The sequence below is a fragment of the Sinohyriopsis cumingii genome, chromosome 13 (assembly GCF_028554795.1).
Source record: "Sinohyriopsis cumingii isolate HCF-2022 chromosome 13, ASM2855479v2, whole genome shotgun sequence".
Taxonomy (NCBI): domain Eukaryota; kingdom Metazoa; phylum Mollusca; class Bivalvia; order Unionida; family Unionidae; genus Sinohyriopsis; species Sinohyriopsis cumingii.
This window is the reverse complement of record NC_142973.1, coordinates 2,217,537-2,238,034: the sequence shown is the minus strand read 5'-3', so window position 1 is coordinate 2,238,034 and position 20,498 is coordinate 2,217,537. Positions and strand designations below refer to the sequence as shown.

The window sequence follows — 20,498 nt, the reverse complement described above, 5'->3', positions numbered from 1 at the left end:
CTTTTGCATAACAGGGCCCAGCAACGTGGAATGAATTGCCCACTAAACTTAGACACAAAGACCGGTGATACCATTCAAGAGTGCTCTCAAAACTCACTTATTTCGACTGCAAGAATAAACTTAAAGACCTAATAATGTTTCCTACCTTAGATATTCTCTGCATGTTTTTTATGTTTTCTAATTTCATGGTGTTTGTTTTTGTAATCATATCATTATATGTTTTTTATCTTATAGGTGTTATCTAATGTTGTAAAGCACTTAGAGCTTCTAAAGATTAGGCGCTATACAAAGTCCTCATTATTATTATTATATACACAAGTTCCTCCAATTTCTTCGTTCAATTTGTTTTTGAAAAATTAAAACTAGACACTGCAAACATTGGATGCAAATGACAGAGTTTTTACTGAAATAGACTATTCTAAATATCAGAAATGGACAGCGAGCAGTCTGTTTGCTTGTTTACATTGGGAGTTTTGCATTGAAATGCCAATAATTTGACAAAGTTAGGGACCCTTTGGCACCAATCAGATTAAAAATTTAAAAATCGATGAATGACTGAATTTTGTGTGTATGTTATATCCTTGATGTTTTTTGTTTCTAAAATCAGTAGGAGATACAATCGGGAATGTGTATTAACACTATAGAGTATGGAGGGGGATTACTGCCATAGTTCTATGCATATATTTTCTAATCTTCCTTGATGATCCATTGTAAATAGCTGCTTGCAAGTGCTACTTTCATAATTCTATCAATGTATATTGTATTCTTCACTGATGCAGATTGTACGTGGTAGTTTTCAAGTGCTACTTTTCTTCTGCATTATTGTCAATGGCTGCTTGCATGTGCTACATTCATAATTTTAGTCATGAATTTTCTATTCTTCATTGATGCAAGCTGTAAATGGCTGCTTGAAAGTGCCTAGATCTACTTTCCTTCTGCATCCTTGTATCTTGCAATTTGCCAACTACTGAATTGATTCTGTAGTTTGTCATATGGCAAATGCTATGTCAGTTATTACAAGTTTTAACATTCCGTTTATAAATTTGCTATATCACAAGTTTCACAAACTGCACCTTCCAATATCATGCCTATAATGTAGCATCAAGCACGTTAAAATTTTCGAATCAAGGAAGTTGGCATAAAATAATGCCTCATTATGACAACAGATGGTGCTGTGATATGTCAATTTCTTACAATACGACTATTCCCCTGACCCTAGCAACAAGAGGTTATACCACTTTACGGCATGTTTGGGTGTCTTATTTAAAATATCATTCGAATTATATTACAGCAGCTGATGTCTCAGAGTATTAACATTTGGAAGAGAGGTGGCATGCAAGTAGCACAAAATAAATTAAATGTATCAAATTGTATACAATTAGATGTATTTACACAACGTTATATTTCCACTAACCCTTCCCACCCCATTTTATTTGAACATTTTGTCTGTTTAATTTACCACTGTCACATGGTGGCAGAATAGGATAGCCGCTTACAAGCAGGATTTAAGGCCCCAAGTTGTTTATATATTCTCATTCAAAATCAGTTTAGAGCATATTTATTTTATTATTTTAGAGTGCAGTGCAAATTCTGCTTTTTGTAGCAGTAAAGACCTTATAAGGTTTGAGCAAAGTGCAGATAATTGCACCTCGAGGCCATACTTTCATTCCTTTATTCATGAGAGAGAGAGAGAGAGAGAGAGAGAGTACATTACTGAGATGAGGATTCTGTTTATTCTCTCAACCATATGTAATTAAATTTTACTGTTAATATGCAGTTTACAGTGGCAGTTTAATTATATATATATATATATATATATATATATATATATATATATATATATATATATATATATAAAACAAGAAGTAATGTAAATAGTCAAATTATACAGAATTCTTATATATGTATGGCATGGGTTATTATGCAATAGCCAGCAAGTATTGTCACTAGTTGTCTGTGACAAGTATGTCATATCATTTTAAATCTCCAATTCCAATACAACAGCAGGAGGCAAATGACTTGAAACAAGGACATCACATACAAAGCATATATGCTACAAAAATATGAACTTATTTCATTATATAAGAAAAGAAATTCTAAGAGTATGAAATATATTTTCTATATGTAAACATAAAGAACACTTCCATACAATTATGAGATACTTTATTTCGACAGATATCAAACTGGAAACTACATTTTTTTATTATTTAAAACCGTAATTCATCCATATATGAAGTGACATTTATAGTACAGATAAGATGAATGATTGTATGGTACCTCACTGATAAAACATCAGACTCATTTGGTAGCAATTATACAAATATAATATATTGAATATAAACAACATTGCTACTGCTACCAGTAACCAGCTCAATTTGTTTGTATTATTACTGCTACAGTACAGTACTAAAAGTGCTTGATACATCTGGATATGAAATTAATCTAGTAATTAAAAAGCTGAATACAAATTTTTACATGTATCTTCTACAGATGTGATTGTTTTCTGTTAAAAGAATAAGAACCCCCAAATAATTTTCTAAAAATCTTGTAAAGTGTTGTAGCATCCATGACCTCCATCCCCCCATATAAACATCTTCAGTTGTCTATGATTTTATCATTATTTTATCCTGTTTAAAATATAAGCTAATAGTGTCATGACACAACAAATATCAACACAATACAACTATGCAATAAAGTAAAATAAATAAATAAAAACAATATACAGTCCTATGTTTAACTTTTCATAGGAAATATAAGAGAAAAAATAAGTTTAATTTAAACCGGCATTCATACAAACAATATTGTTAGATGAATTAGTCTGAAACAAAAATTATCATATAGGTAGGCAATTGTAAGGATCAAATACCTGGATTGTCTTGTACATTGTTTTATAGATTTATTTTCCAATCCCTTTTGTTTTTCACTTTCACATGAATAAAACATGAATGAAGACAAGCTTTTCACACAATCTGGCTTTTGGATTGGACGTACTCATCATTTCAAATTCTGAGGAATTAAAACTGTAAATTCTGGATTGGCCAAGACACATTACATTTTGCATACCACATACATTTGTAAATTATGACTCAAGAACAGTCAGGTTATATTCCCTGGTGTCTGTTTCAAGAATTAATCCCCAAAAACATTCCATTACTGGATCTGTATTCAATATATATACTGTACAAAAATGCTCACTTTTTGATGAATTTATTTTGTGGGCAATAAAAACAAGTTGTTTGCACTTGCTATGAGCAAAAAACCATGAAAAGGATTATATTTTATTTGCTAATTTGTTATTTCTGATACTTTGACCTTCACAAAACTATTATATTTATGAACCTGAGATGAAATTCTAAATATGGCCCCTTATCCCTAATGTATGTGCCTTGGAACAATGTATAAGGTAAATTCCATAATTTAAATGTCTTAATCACTCAGAGTGAGAGAGAGGAAGAGAGAGATTCATAAGTTAGTTTCTTCACAGAATAATAGAAACTACGAGCCAATTTCTAACTGCAGTTGTAAGATATCTGAGCAGAAAGTAACAGCTACTTTATAAGCATGCAAGTCATTTTAATGTGTTAAAGGCCCCCAAGTACTATTCCTCAGAGAAGACACAAGACTGGGTTTTAGAAATTAAAGCCATACAAGTACCAGTTTGTTACTTTGTGAAAAATGGGGTCATTATGAGAAAATGGAGGCACCCGATGTACCTGCTGGTGATGAGTGGTCAGTGAGCAATCAAATTGATGTTCCTAAGTCATACTGACAGGAAATGCAGTCTAGCCCATAAAACTCCTTAAGCTGGTCATTTCGGTGTCAGTAAGACTTATCACAAGATCCTGAATCATTTTTATTTTCTGAAAATTTAAAGTGATGTTTATAATTACCATAGATCTTATCACACTTGTCAAATGGTAGGAAATCTAATCAGAAGATATCTAAGGTACATCTGCAGCCTATTCCTGCATTTGACCATTTGACAAGCCATTTAACAGAAAAATGGTAGACTGTCGGTTCTTTACCAAATACAAAGTCAAGCAGCCAATATTTGTTGACCATAATGTGTGCGTCATCAAGATTTCCATAGTCTGTTCCTTTGAAGAATATTAAAGCAAAAACTGTTCTAAAAGTTTAGGCAATGTTTTTAACACTTGTTTGCCACCCCAAATCTGTCTAGCAAATTTTATGTTTGATTATTTCCAGCAACTTATGCATGAATTAGACATCCAACAGTTTAATTTTTCTATCCGTCACCCTGAAAGTAATGGGGCTAGCTCAAGACTGTCTGAAAACATTCTCACCTACGCAGGATACATGTATATCATTATACTGAATCAAACCTTAAAAAGGACAGTGATCAGTCAAATCCTGCATTTAATTATCAAGTAAGATCAGGAGAGATTTTTTCCCCATATTGGTATTTATTACCACATGAAAGACCCCATGACTACCCTAAAACAACAAAAGACGGTCACAAAACACCTTCAACTACCCAGGATACATGTAGGCAATTAAACAGAATAAAACCAAATAAAAAGACAGTGATCTGTAAAATTCTACTCTATATAATTATCAAGTAAGAAGTGTAGAGTTTATTCTTTTGTTGATACTTGCTTTAGACTGTCCCAAAACACACTCATCAACCCAGGATACATGTAAACAATTACAATGACTTCTTTGATCATAGATAGTTCACTAACTACTGTATATTGCAAAGAGCTGCACAATTAACATATCAGAATCATGCATCACTACATTCATATTTCAAAAATTCTTATAAGCTATTTTTAAAAATCTGTAATGTGACAAAGAGCAGCTGAATAATTAGAACCCATGGGTGCTATATTTATATTTTTAAAATTCTTGAACCAAATTATTAATTTTAATTGGTTTGATAATGGTAAGGATTACAATAGATAAAAGTAAAATTTCCTGTAACATTCTTTTGTCTCTGATTATTTCCACTTTTAGAGACAAAAGTTTTAAAGGAGGCAAACCAGTTTTAAAGCTGGTTTTTTGGTTGTTTTTTTTATAAATACATTCAAAGGTTGAGGTTCTGTACATTAACAATGCAAATTAAGTATTGGAAAACAATTGTACACTAAATATAATCTTTCTAATCGCAAGTAAACATTTTTGTCATAATACGATCATGATTTTCCTGTTTGATTATTTCTGTTTTTGCGGCAAAATTTGTTCCAAAATGAAGATCATGATAAGAATAAGAATACCTTTAAGGAATGCTGAATTTTTTAAATGTCATTTTAACTTTAAACTTTTTTTATGTGCTATTGATGTTACTCGGAAATATTTTATTTTTGCAGAGCTTATGTACAAGAGCATAAAAGGAAAAGATAGACATCTGTGAGGTGCATCAAAATGGGTGACATACAATTCTTACAACCAGGGTTCGTCTGATGAAAGCTCATTAAGAAGAGTATGAGGGAATATATTATTGTCATTTCTGATCCTTACTAAAAAAACTAATGTTTCCAAAGTAATGAGAGATATCACTAAGAAGTAGATTTCTTAAACAGTGAAGGTAAATACCTAAGTGCGTCAAAACTGGGGTTGAAAAAGATGGACCACCCTGCTGTACTGTATGCGTTTTTGTTTTCTTAAGGTGCTATAAATCACTTAGACCTTCGAGAAAGCATATGGTTTTTAGAAACAATTAAAACTATGTTGCTAACGTACACCTTAAAAAGGGACTGAAAGAGCTATCGACACAAAATGAATGTTGTAAAGCCCGTGGTGAGCATTCATTGTTTCTGGTAAAGGAAAAACCTTTAAAAATTTAGAGCACCGTCTGTTGTCATAATGCAAAGCTAATCTCTAGTATGCCATTATGACAACAGATGGCGACACAAGTAGGACAACAAAGACGATACTGATAAAACTCAGTATTTACATTGTTGCAAGGCCAAATCTGTATGAAAACAACAGTTGGAATGAAGTAATTGTAAAGTTTATAAACAGAATATACAAAACTTGTAATAACTGACATAGCGTTTGTCAAATGACAAACTACAAAATCAATTCAGTAGTTGGCAAATCACAAAATACAATGACGCAGAAGGAAAGTAGATAGAAAAACTTGCAACCAACCCTTTACAGCTTGGATCAATGAAAAATAAAAAATTCATGACTAGAATTATGAATGTAGCACTTGCAAGCAGTCATTTACAATAATGCAGAAGGAAAGTAGCACTTGCAAACTGCCATGTCCACTTGCAAACTGCCATGTCCAATTTGCATCAGTGAAAGTACAATATACATTGATAGAATTATGAGAGTAGCACTTGCAAGCAGACATTTAAAATAATGCATCAAGGAAGAATGGGAAATACAAGCATATAATTATGGCAGTAATCTGCCTCCATAATAGAGTCCCTTGAAAGGACTGATGTTCCTCTCTGAGAAAACAATTTCCAGGAATTCAAGATAGACATCTTACTTTTGACTGCTGAGTACTGAAACCATCTCCGATATTCTTCAGTGATAAGATTTTTAAATTATCTGCTACGATGAACATAATGGACATCAGACTTGCACCGTTTTCTTCAGGATCAAGTAGATGTCCCTTGGTGAATATTACATACATACATACATACATACATACATACGAGGTTCTTTCTAGAACAAAAAGTTTGGGGGGAGGGAACACTCCCCTCCATTCATGTGATACATGTACCCACCCAGGCCAGCTACCTCCGCATGTCCTTAAGAAATGCACTTAGCTACCATTTCCACAGCATGGTATAGCCAATAAAGTCTTAAAAATACTGGTAAAACACAGGTGTAAAAATAAGTGCAATTTTTCCCAATGCTTTTTTACTTGGAGAAAATACTGTTGTATGTAAGTGTGCAGACATACTTGCAGCTAAAAATACATGTACATGCATGCATACCATATTTCTGATATGCCCTGGAGGCCAGCTTAATATCTTTGTCACATAGAAGAAAGTTGGCTTATTATCAAAGATATCACAGTACTAAATCTCTCACAAAACTTAATAAAAGTTTGGATAGGCTGAATCATCAAGCATGGACTTGTCATTGGACAAATATGATTTTTACATACATACAAATATACATATACATGTACACTTACATGCATTCACAATGGAGATGCATCCATCCATATACACATTGTAAGCATGTTTGTAGATAAAAGATTTAAGAAAGCAGCCTAAGTGCAATTCCCTGTAAACGGAAAATGGCTGGATGAACTTTCAGGCACATGTTTCATAAGACTCACAACATAAAAGTCACTTTAGATGTAAATCTTGACATGTTAAATTAATTATTTAATGATTCTTCCCTTTCAGCATACACCACATGAGCACGAGCAGGACTACACCAGAACAGCTACAGCTTCCTTGCAAAACTGTATTAGGCTAATTAAAATCTCAGACTAATCCTCCGAACAAATGGCTCAGCAAAGAATACAATCCATTGCTGAAATCTTGTAACATGAAACAATTCATCATTTAGCAAAAAAATCTTATGCTAAGGAAAAGAAACCTACAACCAGACTGAATAATGAATCTGAAGAAAGCTCTGAGCTCATGTATAATACACATGGCCAGACCTAATATGCCAGCAGATAACTTGTGCTGACAGCAAGTCAGTCTTTTCACTCTGTTTGGAGAAAGAAGGCGCTAATTTCCTCATCAGTCTACTGAAAATTCTTTATCATTTTTCATTTGAGTTCATACAAACCCAATGGCTAAAATTATTGATTATATCATTAACCACACCAACAATGAACACTTAACTGTTTTTATTATGCAATATCTCAGATATAAAATTTAACTTTTCTACAAAGGGCTGAGAAAATATGAGTTTTTTTTGTTTTGTTTTAAATAAATGTTTCTGGATTCAATAAGAATTACTGTCTACAGGCATTACTATGCTTGTACAGTCACATGTATAGGTGGTAAATCTTTGTGGAGAGAATCTACAGCAGGTCTGAAGGACCAAAGACAAAATAATTTCTAGTCTTTGGTTGTCATTGTATGTAACTTTGTCCCTCTACAATTTTGTTGTTTTTATATTTTTTTTGTTATATGGATTACTGATGAGAAAATCTTTCTTCAAACTGAATATATTTTTCTGTTATTTTACAATTACTTAGCTATCTATATGTATACAAATTTAAAAGACACTGCCAAAAAATAAAAGTTTACTTCAAGACAGAATCAAAAGTTGGTTTTAAATTATCTGTAAATGTGCATCACTACAGCAATCTTTTACTGATAAAAAATGGATAAGAAACTGAGGTGTTACATGCATCGGAATTATTAAGATTTTGTTTATGCAGACATTACTTAAGAACATTAAGTAATTATCTGAGCTAAATAATGAAGAGTGTGTGTGATTTGGATTTTTAACGTAGCCTTAACAATCTGTCAGTCATATCACTATTACTTCTGCACTGCAGCAGTTTATAGTGATGTCTAGCACTGGGGAATCATGTCACAGACATATAACATCATGTCCTCCCAGTCACATTATCCTGACATTATCCCTAGGCAAACGAGTGGTCAAATAAAATGAAGATGAAATTCAAGTATGGCACATCTAAACCATTATCAAAATACCAGTGTGCAATGTAATCTTGACCTTAAAGTCAAATTGTTCAGTAGCATGACATAAAATAAATTTGTAAGCATCATAAAAAGATTTATCCATCCAAAGTATAAATAAAATCCATCAAGGGGCTTTGGAAAGAAAGCAAAGGAAATACTTTAGTCAAAACATTATTACACATTTCTTTGACCATGATACTGACATGAAGGCCAAAGACGGGAGCAAGAGTATTGCAAAATTAATTGTCTTAGCTTCATAATGATTCATGCCAAGTATAATAAGAAAAATCAATCAACGATTCATGCCAAGTATAATAAGAAAAACCAATCAAGAGGTTTAAGAAATAAAACCATATTAAATAATTTTTAACTTAAACCTTAATTCGAATTTTCTGTGATCTTGACCCCAAGGTCAAGAGGGTAAATATACGTCACATAATGCAAATTATCTCATTTTGAGAACAAGTCATCTAAAGTATGAACAAAATTCAAAAAGATGTTTACGAAAATAAAAGCAAAATTTTAATGCAAATTTTTCATCACTGTGATCTTGATACTAATGTGAAAGGGTAAACAAGTATGTCCTAGAATGAGCTGTGTAAGCCTCATAATGAGTCTTGCAAAGTATGATAAGAATCTATCAATGGTAAATATAGAGAAATGAAGAACCTGCCAGAAAACAAATCCTTAACAATGAGTAGACGATTGTACTGCTGACTGAAAAATAACTGTTGTGTCTCACTTCTCATTAGTGTGAGCTTGACAACAATTTGATATTTTCACCCTCTGTAAGTCCTTTGTGCCTTGTAAAGTCCATTTCGTCTCAATTATTCCCACTGGGGGGTTTGGGTCTGTAAAATAAGCTCAACTGCATATCATACAAAAGTGAAAAACTCATTTGCTGATGCATGCATCCTGTGACTATCCGTGGTTTATAATGACCAATTCTGACTTTGTATTTTACACCCTTTTGTCTTTATATTTGTTTGTATCTCTTTTGGGGACATTTTTGCAACATCTTTAATCTTACATCTTTTGTTCCATGGTGGACATCTATTTTAGGCTGGAGGTGTTTTGTCTTTCACATGTAGCAAGGTGTTTAAAGTGTGCCATTTTTGCAAGCTAGTTGTTTTGTTGGTGCTATATTAGCAGATATACACTGATACATTGCATGCTGTTAAACCCTTTACATATACATGTATACTGTAGATGCAGATATTTATCATTTCACACACTGTACATCTTGTGATTTTTGACACTCATAGTACCTTTTCTGCTTACTGTTTATGCCTGCTTATAAGTCAAATCCAACAACAAACTTACAGACCCAGATCTGCCATTGCATAATGTGCCAGCAGATCTGGATCAATGAAATTTTGTTTTTTGTTATGAGAAGAACAAACAATGCTGACCTAATCTATGATAGTTCAATAGTAAATAATGGTTAGTTTTTATCTCTAGCATTTTTCATTCTTTCATCTTATTCATAACAGGAAACAGAAACAACTGATCCCTCATATCAAATAAAAGTAATGCATTTAATCAAGTATGACAGGTCACTGATAGTATCAGTGGTCATTGAAATGTGCACCAGTCAAATGATTGCCAATGGCTAATTATTTGAATGTAGACTATGTACATATATAGTTTTACATGTACTTACGTTTATGTGACATCCATACCCTTAATGATTCATCATGTATGTTTGTTGCAGTAGAAACTACAGCAAGCAACATGTATATATTTCAAATACAGTATCACAATCTATTAAAAAGGAACAATATGCTACATAAAGTTTTCATTTCCTTAAACACATGTGGTTGAAAGCATGTATAGTATCACTGGGGAAAAAGGTCATTTGGCCCACAAATTGGCTCATCCCATGTTATGTCTGCCCAGGTTGTTTTGCCCACTTAAACAGTAATGTGTAAATAAGGGTTTGCTGAATTTATTATAAATTTCTGTTGTTAGTTCAATGAATGGCTTACCATATTTTCTTTGCTCCTTCTCCTAAAGTTAATTTTACTGATGATGAAGTGACAAATCAGAATAGCAGTAACAATCTACATGAATGTATTTCTTTTCCTTTCTCTTTTTAACATCATAAAAAAAGGAGTTGAGCATTTTAATTTACTAACTCATGAGTGTTGTTAGGGTAATTAATTCACTAAGTTTATGTCATATTTATCATTTTTTCACCTTTAGAAATGACATTTTCCTTATTCTCTTATGTACTCATTATTTTTCTATCCTGTCTAAAGTGTGAGGCTATCAGTAATCTCAATACATATGCCAATATCATTTTTTATATTTGACATGAATTAATGTACTACATGGTGAACATTATATGCTTTTTCCTATCTGTAATCAATACCAATACTGCCAATGGCTTTTTAAGATAACAATAATAATAATAATAATATTAATAATGACCTTATTTAAAGAGGGTAACACAATTAGCTAAGAACTAATCTACCCTGAGGCCCTCATACAAAGGAATTTATTTATTTTAGCTGCATCCCTGAAGCAGTGATACTATACATAGGAAGATAGGAAACACATTCATGATTTTCAATATCATCAATACAAATCATTCACTTATACAGCTTCATGTACCTCAAAATTCTCATACATCAGCTTCTGATAGGCATTCAAGCTAGGAAATTTTTGTAAAGATTCTATTAAGCATCTACAGGGATTTCCTTTTAACCCAACTGCACAGGTCCCTGAAGCAAGTGTTTTTCAACCGTGTGGAGTCCCCAGGATGCATCATATTTGGATAGGTCTCCTTTTGGAGTGCCTTACAAAAATATGATATAAAAGGTTGTCCACACATTGACACCTTTTCAAGCAATGATTGATCACCTGCCCCGAGTTAGTACTAGTACATGCACATATGTCCAAAAATGGTATGTAATAAGACCCTAATCACATTATGCAATTCCTCCAGTGTGATGCCTAACTAAATGACAAACGATCATCAAGGACTGTTATGAATATGACTCTTCTTCCCATTCTCTCTAACTGTTACTTGTAAGGACATTGGATACTGGAGCTTACCCAAACTAAATTTGATTTAACACAGCCCACATTTGTATAAACATGAAAAATCTTCATGCCAGGATGCTTTCTGTCAAGTTTTTTCAAATTCTATTGAGTGATTTTGTAGAAGTCAGTTGAATCTTATTCTAATTATAGCAATGGCAGCCATATTTGATAGTACATTGACATTTTTATGGCAAATTTCAAAGATCTCCATGCAAAAAGCTCTGTACATTTGATTCCTGTTCATAAGCTTTTGAAAATAAAACATTTAAGGGATTTTTTATTGTTAGTAAGTGTAGCCAAATTTTATGGCATATATACAAACATAAGAGGACTTTACCCCATAATGCTATGTACCATGACTGGTTGAAATTGATCAGGAGGTTTTTGAGACGAAGTAACATATAACAATTGCTGATAGACACTGGATGGATGTCTGACACAAAGTCATACCATAAATTTACTTGGTCTTACAGCCAGACAGCTAAACCCAATACTTATTCAGGCTTTAGCATCCATATCTCTCCCTGCCTATATATGAGAAGAATGAGATCACAACTTCTGGGGATAGGTTTTGGATCATCACTTCTGGGGATAGACTTTCAAGTTATTACAAAACACTCAACATACTGTTATGCCCTCATTGTTTATGCTGATAAATATACCAAGATAAAACCAGAGTGTTATTAACATAAAATGTTATAAAGTACCAACTTAGAAACACAATAAAAAACAAAATTAAATTATATTATAAAAAACAAAATTGAATTAAATTATACTTATGTCCAAACTGTTTTATGCAATGTTAGCCTCAAACATTTTAAAAAATTTGATCAGCAGCAGTTCATGAAATAGAGAATTCAATCACATGCCATGAAGTCTCCAACTTCACATACTTATTCTGTATTTTAAACAATATGAGTACTATAGCAACCCAGTGCTCTAGATATCCTAACAGGACCAATTTCAATTTTGATAAAGCTATTTAAATAATCATTGTTTATATAATGTACCTTTATTTTAATTTCTCATACAACTACTTTTTGATCACACCAATGTTAAGCAAATGCATAAAATCAAACACTGCTGTTCTGTCCTCAGGGACAGACGAAAAATGTTAGAATTGTACTTGATTAATTAGCAAAGGAAAGTACTTGTCAGGTTTATTCTGCTCAAACAACAAACGTGGTCCATGAAAAGCTAATTTTTGTTTTGTTTCGTAGACTGATAATAAAAATGTCCTTCAAACCAAACAGTATATTATCATGGTTTAGTAGTTCAATATGTATTCATAAATCAGGAGAATTAACTGATTTTTTCCCCAACAGAAAACTCGTCAATATTCAGTACAATCATTTTATGCCTATCAATGGAATGATCAATATTATTGTTGTTGATAAAGATAATTTTATGTTTATAACCAGTCAGACTATTTTTGTGCATATTTAAGAACGTTCTTGAATAATAATAAAAAATATGATTTTTGAAATAAAATAGGATAAATAAGAAGCTGACATGGGATTGGAAGAATAAAGGTTAGATCTACAAAATGTTTAATACCTCATATGACTTTTGACTCAGGTGCTACTGTGAATATTAGCCATGCAACACGAAACATGAAATCAAAATTTTACAGAAGAAAGTTAATTTCTTTTATGATTTTTGGGGCGAATGAACACGATTGAAGGCAAAACTACCAAGATTTCTATCAGTCAATGCTGTCGAGTTTTTGGGTATGGTCATTATCATATCAAGGCATCTTCCTACATGTATATGTCAACAGCTCGCAATTCTGAGTTTTAATATCAATGAATTAAGAAAATTTATATAAAACTGCCTCAAAACACACATCAAGATTGTAATTATGCAGTGGAGCAATTTTGCATCAAGCTCCGAGAGGCACCTGTAATCTAACATAAAATCTGCACACGTAAAAATCAAAACATGCAACTGATTTCCGTATTTATGTATGATCATTTCATTATCATAATTTGTTTTGTGACCTGACAGAGCCTGGCCGTTTTTATTACATTCACAGCGTTGCCGTCTGCACTCAGCACTGTAATAATCATGATTAATGCCAAGAAATAAAAGATAATAATGTTGGACTTACCCATAATAAAGCAGTCACGACGATCACAATGACCCTAAAACAAAATATCTTGCTTTGATGATTCATCCTTTCTCTTTTCTACATTTCCGTCTACATCGCTCGTGTATTGATTTAATGTAAACTAGGTTACACTGAAGTCATCTTTTTTGTTTGGGATAGGATTTGTTTCCGCTTGACTCGGTGCATGACCAGTAGGTGGCGCTTCTCGGGTCGTGCTAAAACTCTGGTTAGTCAACTTACGTCGTAGCTTTGGTGCAGCCCCCAATGCTAAAAAGCGCGTTGTAAAATAACTGTTAATTTCACCCAGCTTTGGATTTGTGAAAACTAAACTCCCAAATGCCTACTCTGCAGAGCCCTTGTTAACGGAATATAAATTACATCCTGACAACGATTTCGACTAAAGGAAACAAGGAAGTTATAGACAACAGGCAGACATTCATCATTTCGGGTGCGAGGGACAGTTTTTGCATAAATTTAATGCCGAACCCACCTGCCTAATATATAATTAAAAAAATCATCAAAAAAAAAATGCACAAGTGAGGTCAAAAAGTACACATTTTTGGATAGCAATATTAAAACAAAGCCTACGAATATCATACCTGGTAGTTATAACAAAAGAAGTTTATGCACCCAACCCCAAATTTATATATGCATGTTTTTTTAAAAGTCAGAAGGTCATCTTTGACAACATGTGTTATTCACTGTGCAAACACATGCCCATTTCCAAGAGTAGTATAAAACTGCCATTTTGCCTTTTTGTTACCCTTTGGGTCCACTAACACCCGTTCTTTCATCTACCCCTATGACATAGTTTGACGCCATGCAATCGATTCATGTTTAGCAATTTTAATTTTGTCCGCGGGGGTGCAAACCCATACGTCACGTGAGTGAACCAACCATGAGGTCGAATTTCGTACGGATGTCTGTGACCCGAACGGGTAACAAAACAGGCTAAGACTCCGGGTTTTGATACTACCTGAGTAGTAAAACATATCTACTTTGTTGTGATTGTAGAAACAAAAATCCCGCAGAGTGTATACTTATTCGGGCAAGCCTATGGTAGCGAGAAAATCACACTGCGAGGTAATGTGTTTTCGATCGATAACCAGTTCTGTGCGTGAAGATTGTTTTCTTTATTTGGTTTTCTCTGTATGTAAATCCGCGCTGTTTCTTATTTGTGGTTGTAAATGTATGTGATTTTAAATTACCGCCAGTACGGTCTCAAATTCAGCCGCACTGATTATTTTATCTTTCGTTGCGGCTGAATACAGTTTACTGACCAATGAGCAGGCAACAAAATATCTAGGGGTTGAATTGTCCAGAGACCTCTCTTGGAAAAGGCACATAGACAATATAGTGCAAAAAGGGAACAGTAACCTTGGTTTCCTGCGAGTAGTAAATAGGGTCACTTTAGCCTCAATGGGAATTAGCATTACAGAGACCCCTGGGTCGTTTTAGCATCAATGGAAATTTAACATGGAGAAAAATCGTGGGTCGTTTTAGCCTCAAGGGGAATTTAACATGGGAAATAGTCTTGGGTCGTTTTAGCCTCAAGGGGAATTTAACATGGGAAATAGTCTTGGGTCGTTTTAGCCTCAAGGGGAATTTAACATGGGGAATAGAGTTTGGGCTTGTCTAGGGACAAGGGGAATTGAACATGGGATTTTTGTTTTAAAAATTTTTTTTTAAATTTAAATTTAAATTTAAATTTAAAAAAAGGGGTAGGCAATTGAAAAGTCATTCTCTTTTAGAGAAATATGGGTGGCCCTGAAAAGGGCCTTTGGGTTTATGTTAATGTATTCATTAACATAAAGGGCACCGCATTGGTCTTCTTCTTGTCCTTAGGCTGCGTCTCACTGTTGGCCCGTAAATCAGCACTCTTATCAGGCATCCTTGTCTTTCAACGTAGATCCTACGTATCCACAGGCTGGTGTTTGTCCTGTGGACAACGGTCCACTTGGACCGGACATACATGAGCATGTCCGTCCTAAACATCATGGAAGACACAAGGGTGGATGATTCAACTGTGGTCCACATCTTGAAGCGACGAGAACAGGTGAATCAATGCAGTGAACTGCGCTTATTTATAGGTAGAGGAAGGATTGAAACGGATTGAGTTCATTCACCAATCCGAACACGCGTTACAAAATTCAGTCAGCCCACATCCAATCCGAAGAGAGCAGTCTGTGACGTCACGTGGTCTATATAGATTCGCTAGTGCTTGTGTACAGTCAATCTATGCGACAGTGATTCAACATGACGGAAATTCAGAAAACGATCCATTGGGGTGCACCAGCAGGGGAGACTGCCCAAGGGAACCCGGACTTACTTTCAGAAGAGGTGAATTGGGATTTTGTGGATTTTCTCTCCTCGCAAGAATTTGTTCCGGAACCTTCGTTACCTTCTTCATTACCGCAAGTGGAGAATTTTAGACAGAGACAGAAAGAAGAATTGGAGAAATTTATACAACGACAAAAGGAAGCGGAACAAGCTTTTCTCCTACAGCAACAGCAGCAAGAAGAAGAGGTAAGAAAAAAACAACAGCAACAACAGCAAGAAGAAGTAGCAGCAAAGAAACAAGAGGGTGAAAATCAAACGGTCACGGTACTGTTGGACATTTTAGCGGAGTTAAGAAGTCTGAAACAAATGTATCAGACTTCTTTATTACGACCGAAGAGAATACGACCTTCCCGAGCTAAACACGTCAACCCTGTGACTAAGCCTACCGTACCACCCTTAGTGATTTCAACCCAATCATCATCATCAACATTACGCAGTCCAGAAGTAGGCCTTGGCCGTGGCAAAGGCTTAAGGCAGTTAAAGTTGATTGCTTAAACTCACCCCTACACCAAAATAAAAAGGTCCTTTTCAGGGTCACCCACATTTCTCGAAAAGAAATACAATTTCAATTTGCCAAATAACTAAAAAAAAAAAACCCCACCCATTTTACCCTTATAGTACGTGTCTGTGTATGAGTGCGTGAGTGTAGCTTCTTATTTTAAAATCACAACTCAAAGACACTTACCTTGTATCATTAATTTATTCTTTTATCCATTGTTACAATGCAATTCACAATTCACAACAGAACACTTTAATTAAAAGTTCATTGACTTCTTCTGTCTCCTTGTTTAGTCTCTCTGTTTTTTGAATTTTTTCACCGTCACACTCTTTTCCTCTTCTTCTTCCTCCTCCTCGCTTTCTTCCCTTCTTCTTTTTTTCTCCTGTTTCTTTTTCTTCACCTGTCTTCTTTCTTCCTCAGAAGAATCCCTCTCTTCCTCTGAAGAATCCCTCTCTTCCTCTGAAGAATCCGTCTCTTCTTCTGAAGAATTCCTCTTTTCTTCTGATTCCTCTTGTTTCTTTTTTGGGCAATCTGGAGACCAATGTCCTTTTTCTTTACAATAATAACAGGTATCTTTACTTTTGTCTTTTTTAGCCCTTGTTTTTTTTTCTTTTTTGACGGTCTGGACACTCTGAAGACCAATGCCCTTTCTTCTGACAGATATAGCAAGTATCTTGACTTTTATCTCGAAAGGAAGGAGAGTAGTCCGTGGGCTGGTCTGAAGAGAATTTTCTAATGACCCCTCGCAAAGCTCTGACGAAACGTTCGATTTGGTTAGTCTCTTCCATCGTTGTGCTCGGCTTGAGAGTGAAATGAATAGTGAAAGGACAAGACACACACCCTTTTATATACGCTGGTCTGCCATGACTATAAATTAGTCTATGGTGTTTAAACTTGAGTCATTTGGCGTTTTGCACTCAAGATGAAACGATCCTATTCATTTGAGAAGAAAGAAGAAGAAAGTAAGAGGCAGAAACGTGATCTATCGCCTCGAACCAGGGGTGAAATCTTGGCACAAATTCATGCCAGTGATTTTGAAGAGGACATGAGTGAACCAGAATCCGAACCCTCTAAACCAAGTTCACCACCCTTAGTCAACCCTGAAAAGTACTATTCCATTCGAGAGACGGAAAAGCGCTCCTCTAGAAAATTTAGAACCACGGCTTACAAATACACGGTGAAGTTTAAAGATTTCAAGTTCGAAGTGCCGTTAGAGAAAGCAGAAGTGTTTATCACTGGGGTGTGGGATTCTTTGCTCACTGCACTCAAGCGACAATGTCAACCCAAAGAAGACGATCGCTTGAGACTTTCCATACAACACGACGGTTTGAAATCCCCTGTTTGGATCGAGTTTAGCACCCCTGCAGAATTGACCGCTTCCAAAGTCATGGACAAGATTCAACACGTACAACAATCTAATGACCAGTTTGACATCACCGATGGAAAAGCCACACTGGACATGACCCACGTCTCTCCTCCTCAAGGGACTGGACGCAAAAAGATGTTATTGGTGGACGACCTTCGCAGCACCAAAAAGAGTCTCGTCCGAATTAACAACCCTCAGGACCAGATGTGTTTAGCTCGAGCCATCGTGGTGGGACGAACCTATGCCAACAAGAACGACACGGCAGAATGGAAAAGAGCCTGAAAAACTATTCGACAATCGGACCGAGCCAAACAACGAAACGAAGCAGAACTCCTGTTGCAACAAGCTGGCCTGTCCAAAGACACACCCTGTGGCATTCCTGAAATGCAAAAATTGCAAGATGTCCTAGCTCCACGCTACACCTTGAAAGTGCACCCTCAAGAAGTGCGCAGGCCTCTGTTGTTTCGAGGCCAAGATTTTAAGGACGGAAAATACATTCATGTTTATTATCACGATGACCATTTCGATACCATTACCACTATCACCGGATTCCTGGGATATATTTATTATTGTGAGAAATGTGATTATGGTTATAATAATCGAGAGCAACACAAGCATTGTGGATTGAAATGCTCAGGATGTTTGGCCTCTTCACCCTGTCTGAGCGAAGAACCAGTGCCTTGTTCAACTTGTCTGCGCACGTTTGTCAGCCCTACCTGTTACCAACAACATCTGAAAACACAAGGTTCACAGAAGAAATGTGCTTGTCAACTCCTGAGATTGTGCCCTACGTGTGGACAAGGCACATGTACCAATACTGCCAAGGCACACGTATGTCGAGGAAAGAAAAAATGTCACATTTGTCACCACATCGTCGACTTGGAACACCAATGCTACGTGCAAAAATACCAACCCCCACCAGAGAAAGAGGACGGACAAAAGAAGAAAGGGAATTTCATCTTTTTCGATTTCGAATGCATGCAAGAGACTGGCATGCACATTCCTAATTTCTGCGTGGCTCATCGAGCGTGCGAGAAGTGCATTCAAGAACCTATCTTCAGTCATTGCCCTAACTGCAGCAAGATTCCTGGAGGGCGTGAAAAATTCTTTCGAGGACCGAACACGCTAGCCGATTTCGCTCGATGGGTCTTAGACCCCATCGACAAGACGTGGAGCCAAGAGGACATCGAACGTTACGGAGATTGTCATCGTCATGCCACGGTGATGGCTCACAATTTCTCCGGATACGATGGACAGTTTCTTTTGAGATACTATACGGAACATGGCACCGAGCGTCCTAAAGTGACTTTGAACGGAGCCAAAATCATTTTCATGCAAGTGGGACAAGTGCAGTTTAAAGATTCGATGTGTTACTTGGCCATGCCTTTGAGTCGAATGCCTAAAACGTTTGGAATGACAGAAATGGCTAAAGGGTACTTTCCACACTTTTTCAATACGGAAGCCAATCAACACGCCGTTCTACCCCATTTACCTGAGGCTCACTATTACGACCCCGACAAAATGCGTACCGAACAACGAGAAGCTTTCTACGCTTGGTACCAGGCTCACGCCTCGGACCCTTTCGACTTTCAAGAAGAAATGCTAAAGTATTGTCGTTCCGACGTGGACATTTTACGACGTTGCTGTGGAAAATTTCGAGAACTGTTCATGGAACACGGAGGGGTCGATCCTTTGAAAGAAGCTTGCACCATTGCCAAAGCGTGTTCCTTAGTGTATCGACAACGATTCATGCCTGAAAACACCGTGGCTGTCATCAGTCCTCAAACGACCCACTATGTCAAAGGTCAATACTCGGTCAAAGCCCTACGTTGGTTACATTACTTGTGCGACAAGGAAGACAAGTGGATTCAGCATGCCCGCAACGGAGGGGGCGAAAAGACCATCGGAACGTATTCGGTCGATGGCTGTGACTTAGAAAACCCCAAGATCGTGTACGAGTTTAACGGTTGCTTATTTCACGGATGTCCCGTTTGTTACCCTGACCGTGAGACTAAAAATCAGTTTTTACAACGGACCATGGAAGACTTGTACCAGGACACTTGTCAGCGACGCCTAAAGTTAGAACAGCAAGGATACCAAGTGGTGGAAATGTGGGAACACGAATACGATCACCGTATGAAAACCGATCCCGAGTTTAAACGCCTCGTGGAAAGTTACCAGTTCATGGACCCGCTGAACCCGAGGGATAGTTTGTACGGAGGAATGACCAATGCCACCTGTTTGCTGTACCAAGCCGACGAAGAGAAAGGAGAAGAAATCAAATACTTGGACGTGTGTTCGCTGTATCCGTACGTGTGCAAATATTGTCGCTTTCCTGTAGGGCACCCACAATTGTTAACGGAACACATCGACCTGAAAAACATTCGACAATACGAAGGCTTGATCAAGTGTAAAGTTTTGCCTCCCACGAACCTATACCATCCCGTCTTACCTCACCATTGTCAACGCAAACTGATGTTTCCCTTGTGCCGTACTTGTGCCGAAACGTGCAACCAAGACCAACCTTGTCAGCACACC

At 35.9% G+C, this 20,498-nt stretch overlaps 1 protein-coding gene across 1 annotated transcript in view; it reads right to left on the bottom strand.

The window, feature by feature from the left end:
• The window catches only part of LOC149784846 (tetraspanin-7-like), a 45,393-nt gene extending 31,459 nt beyond the window's left edge, over nucleotides 1–13,934 (bottom strand). Inside the window, exon 1 of the mRNA XM_089978412.1 lies at nucleotides 13,756–13,934. Within this exon, the coding sequence (XP_089834538.1) occupies nucleotides 13,756–13,821 (66 nt within the window). The 5' untranslated portion in view covers nucleotides 13,822–13,934. The remainder of the gene's footprint in view (nucleotides 1–13,755) is intronic.
• Nucleotides 13,935–20,498: the final 6,564 nt, after the last annotated feature.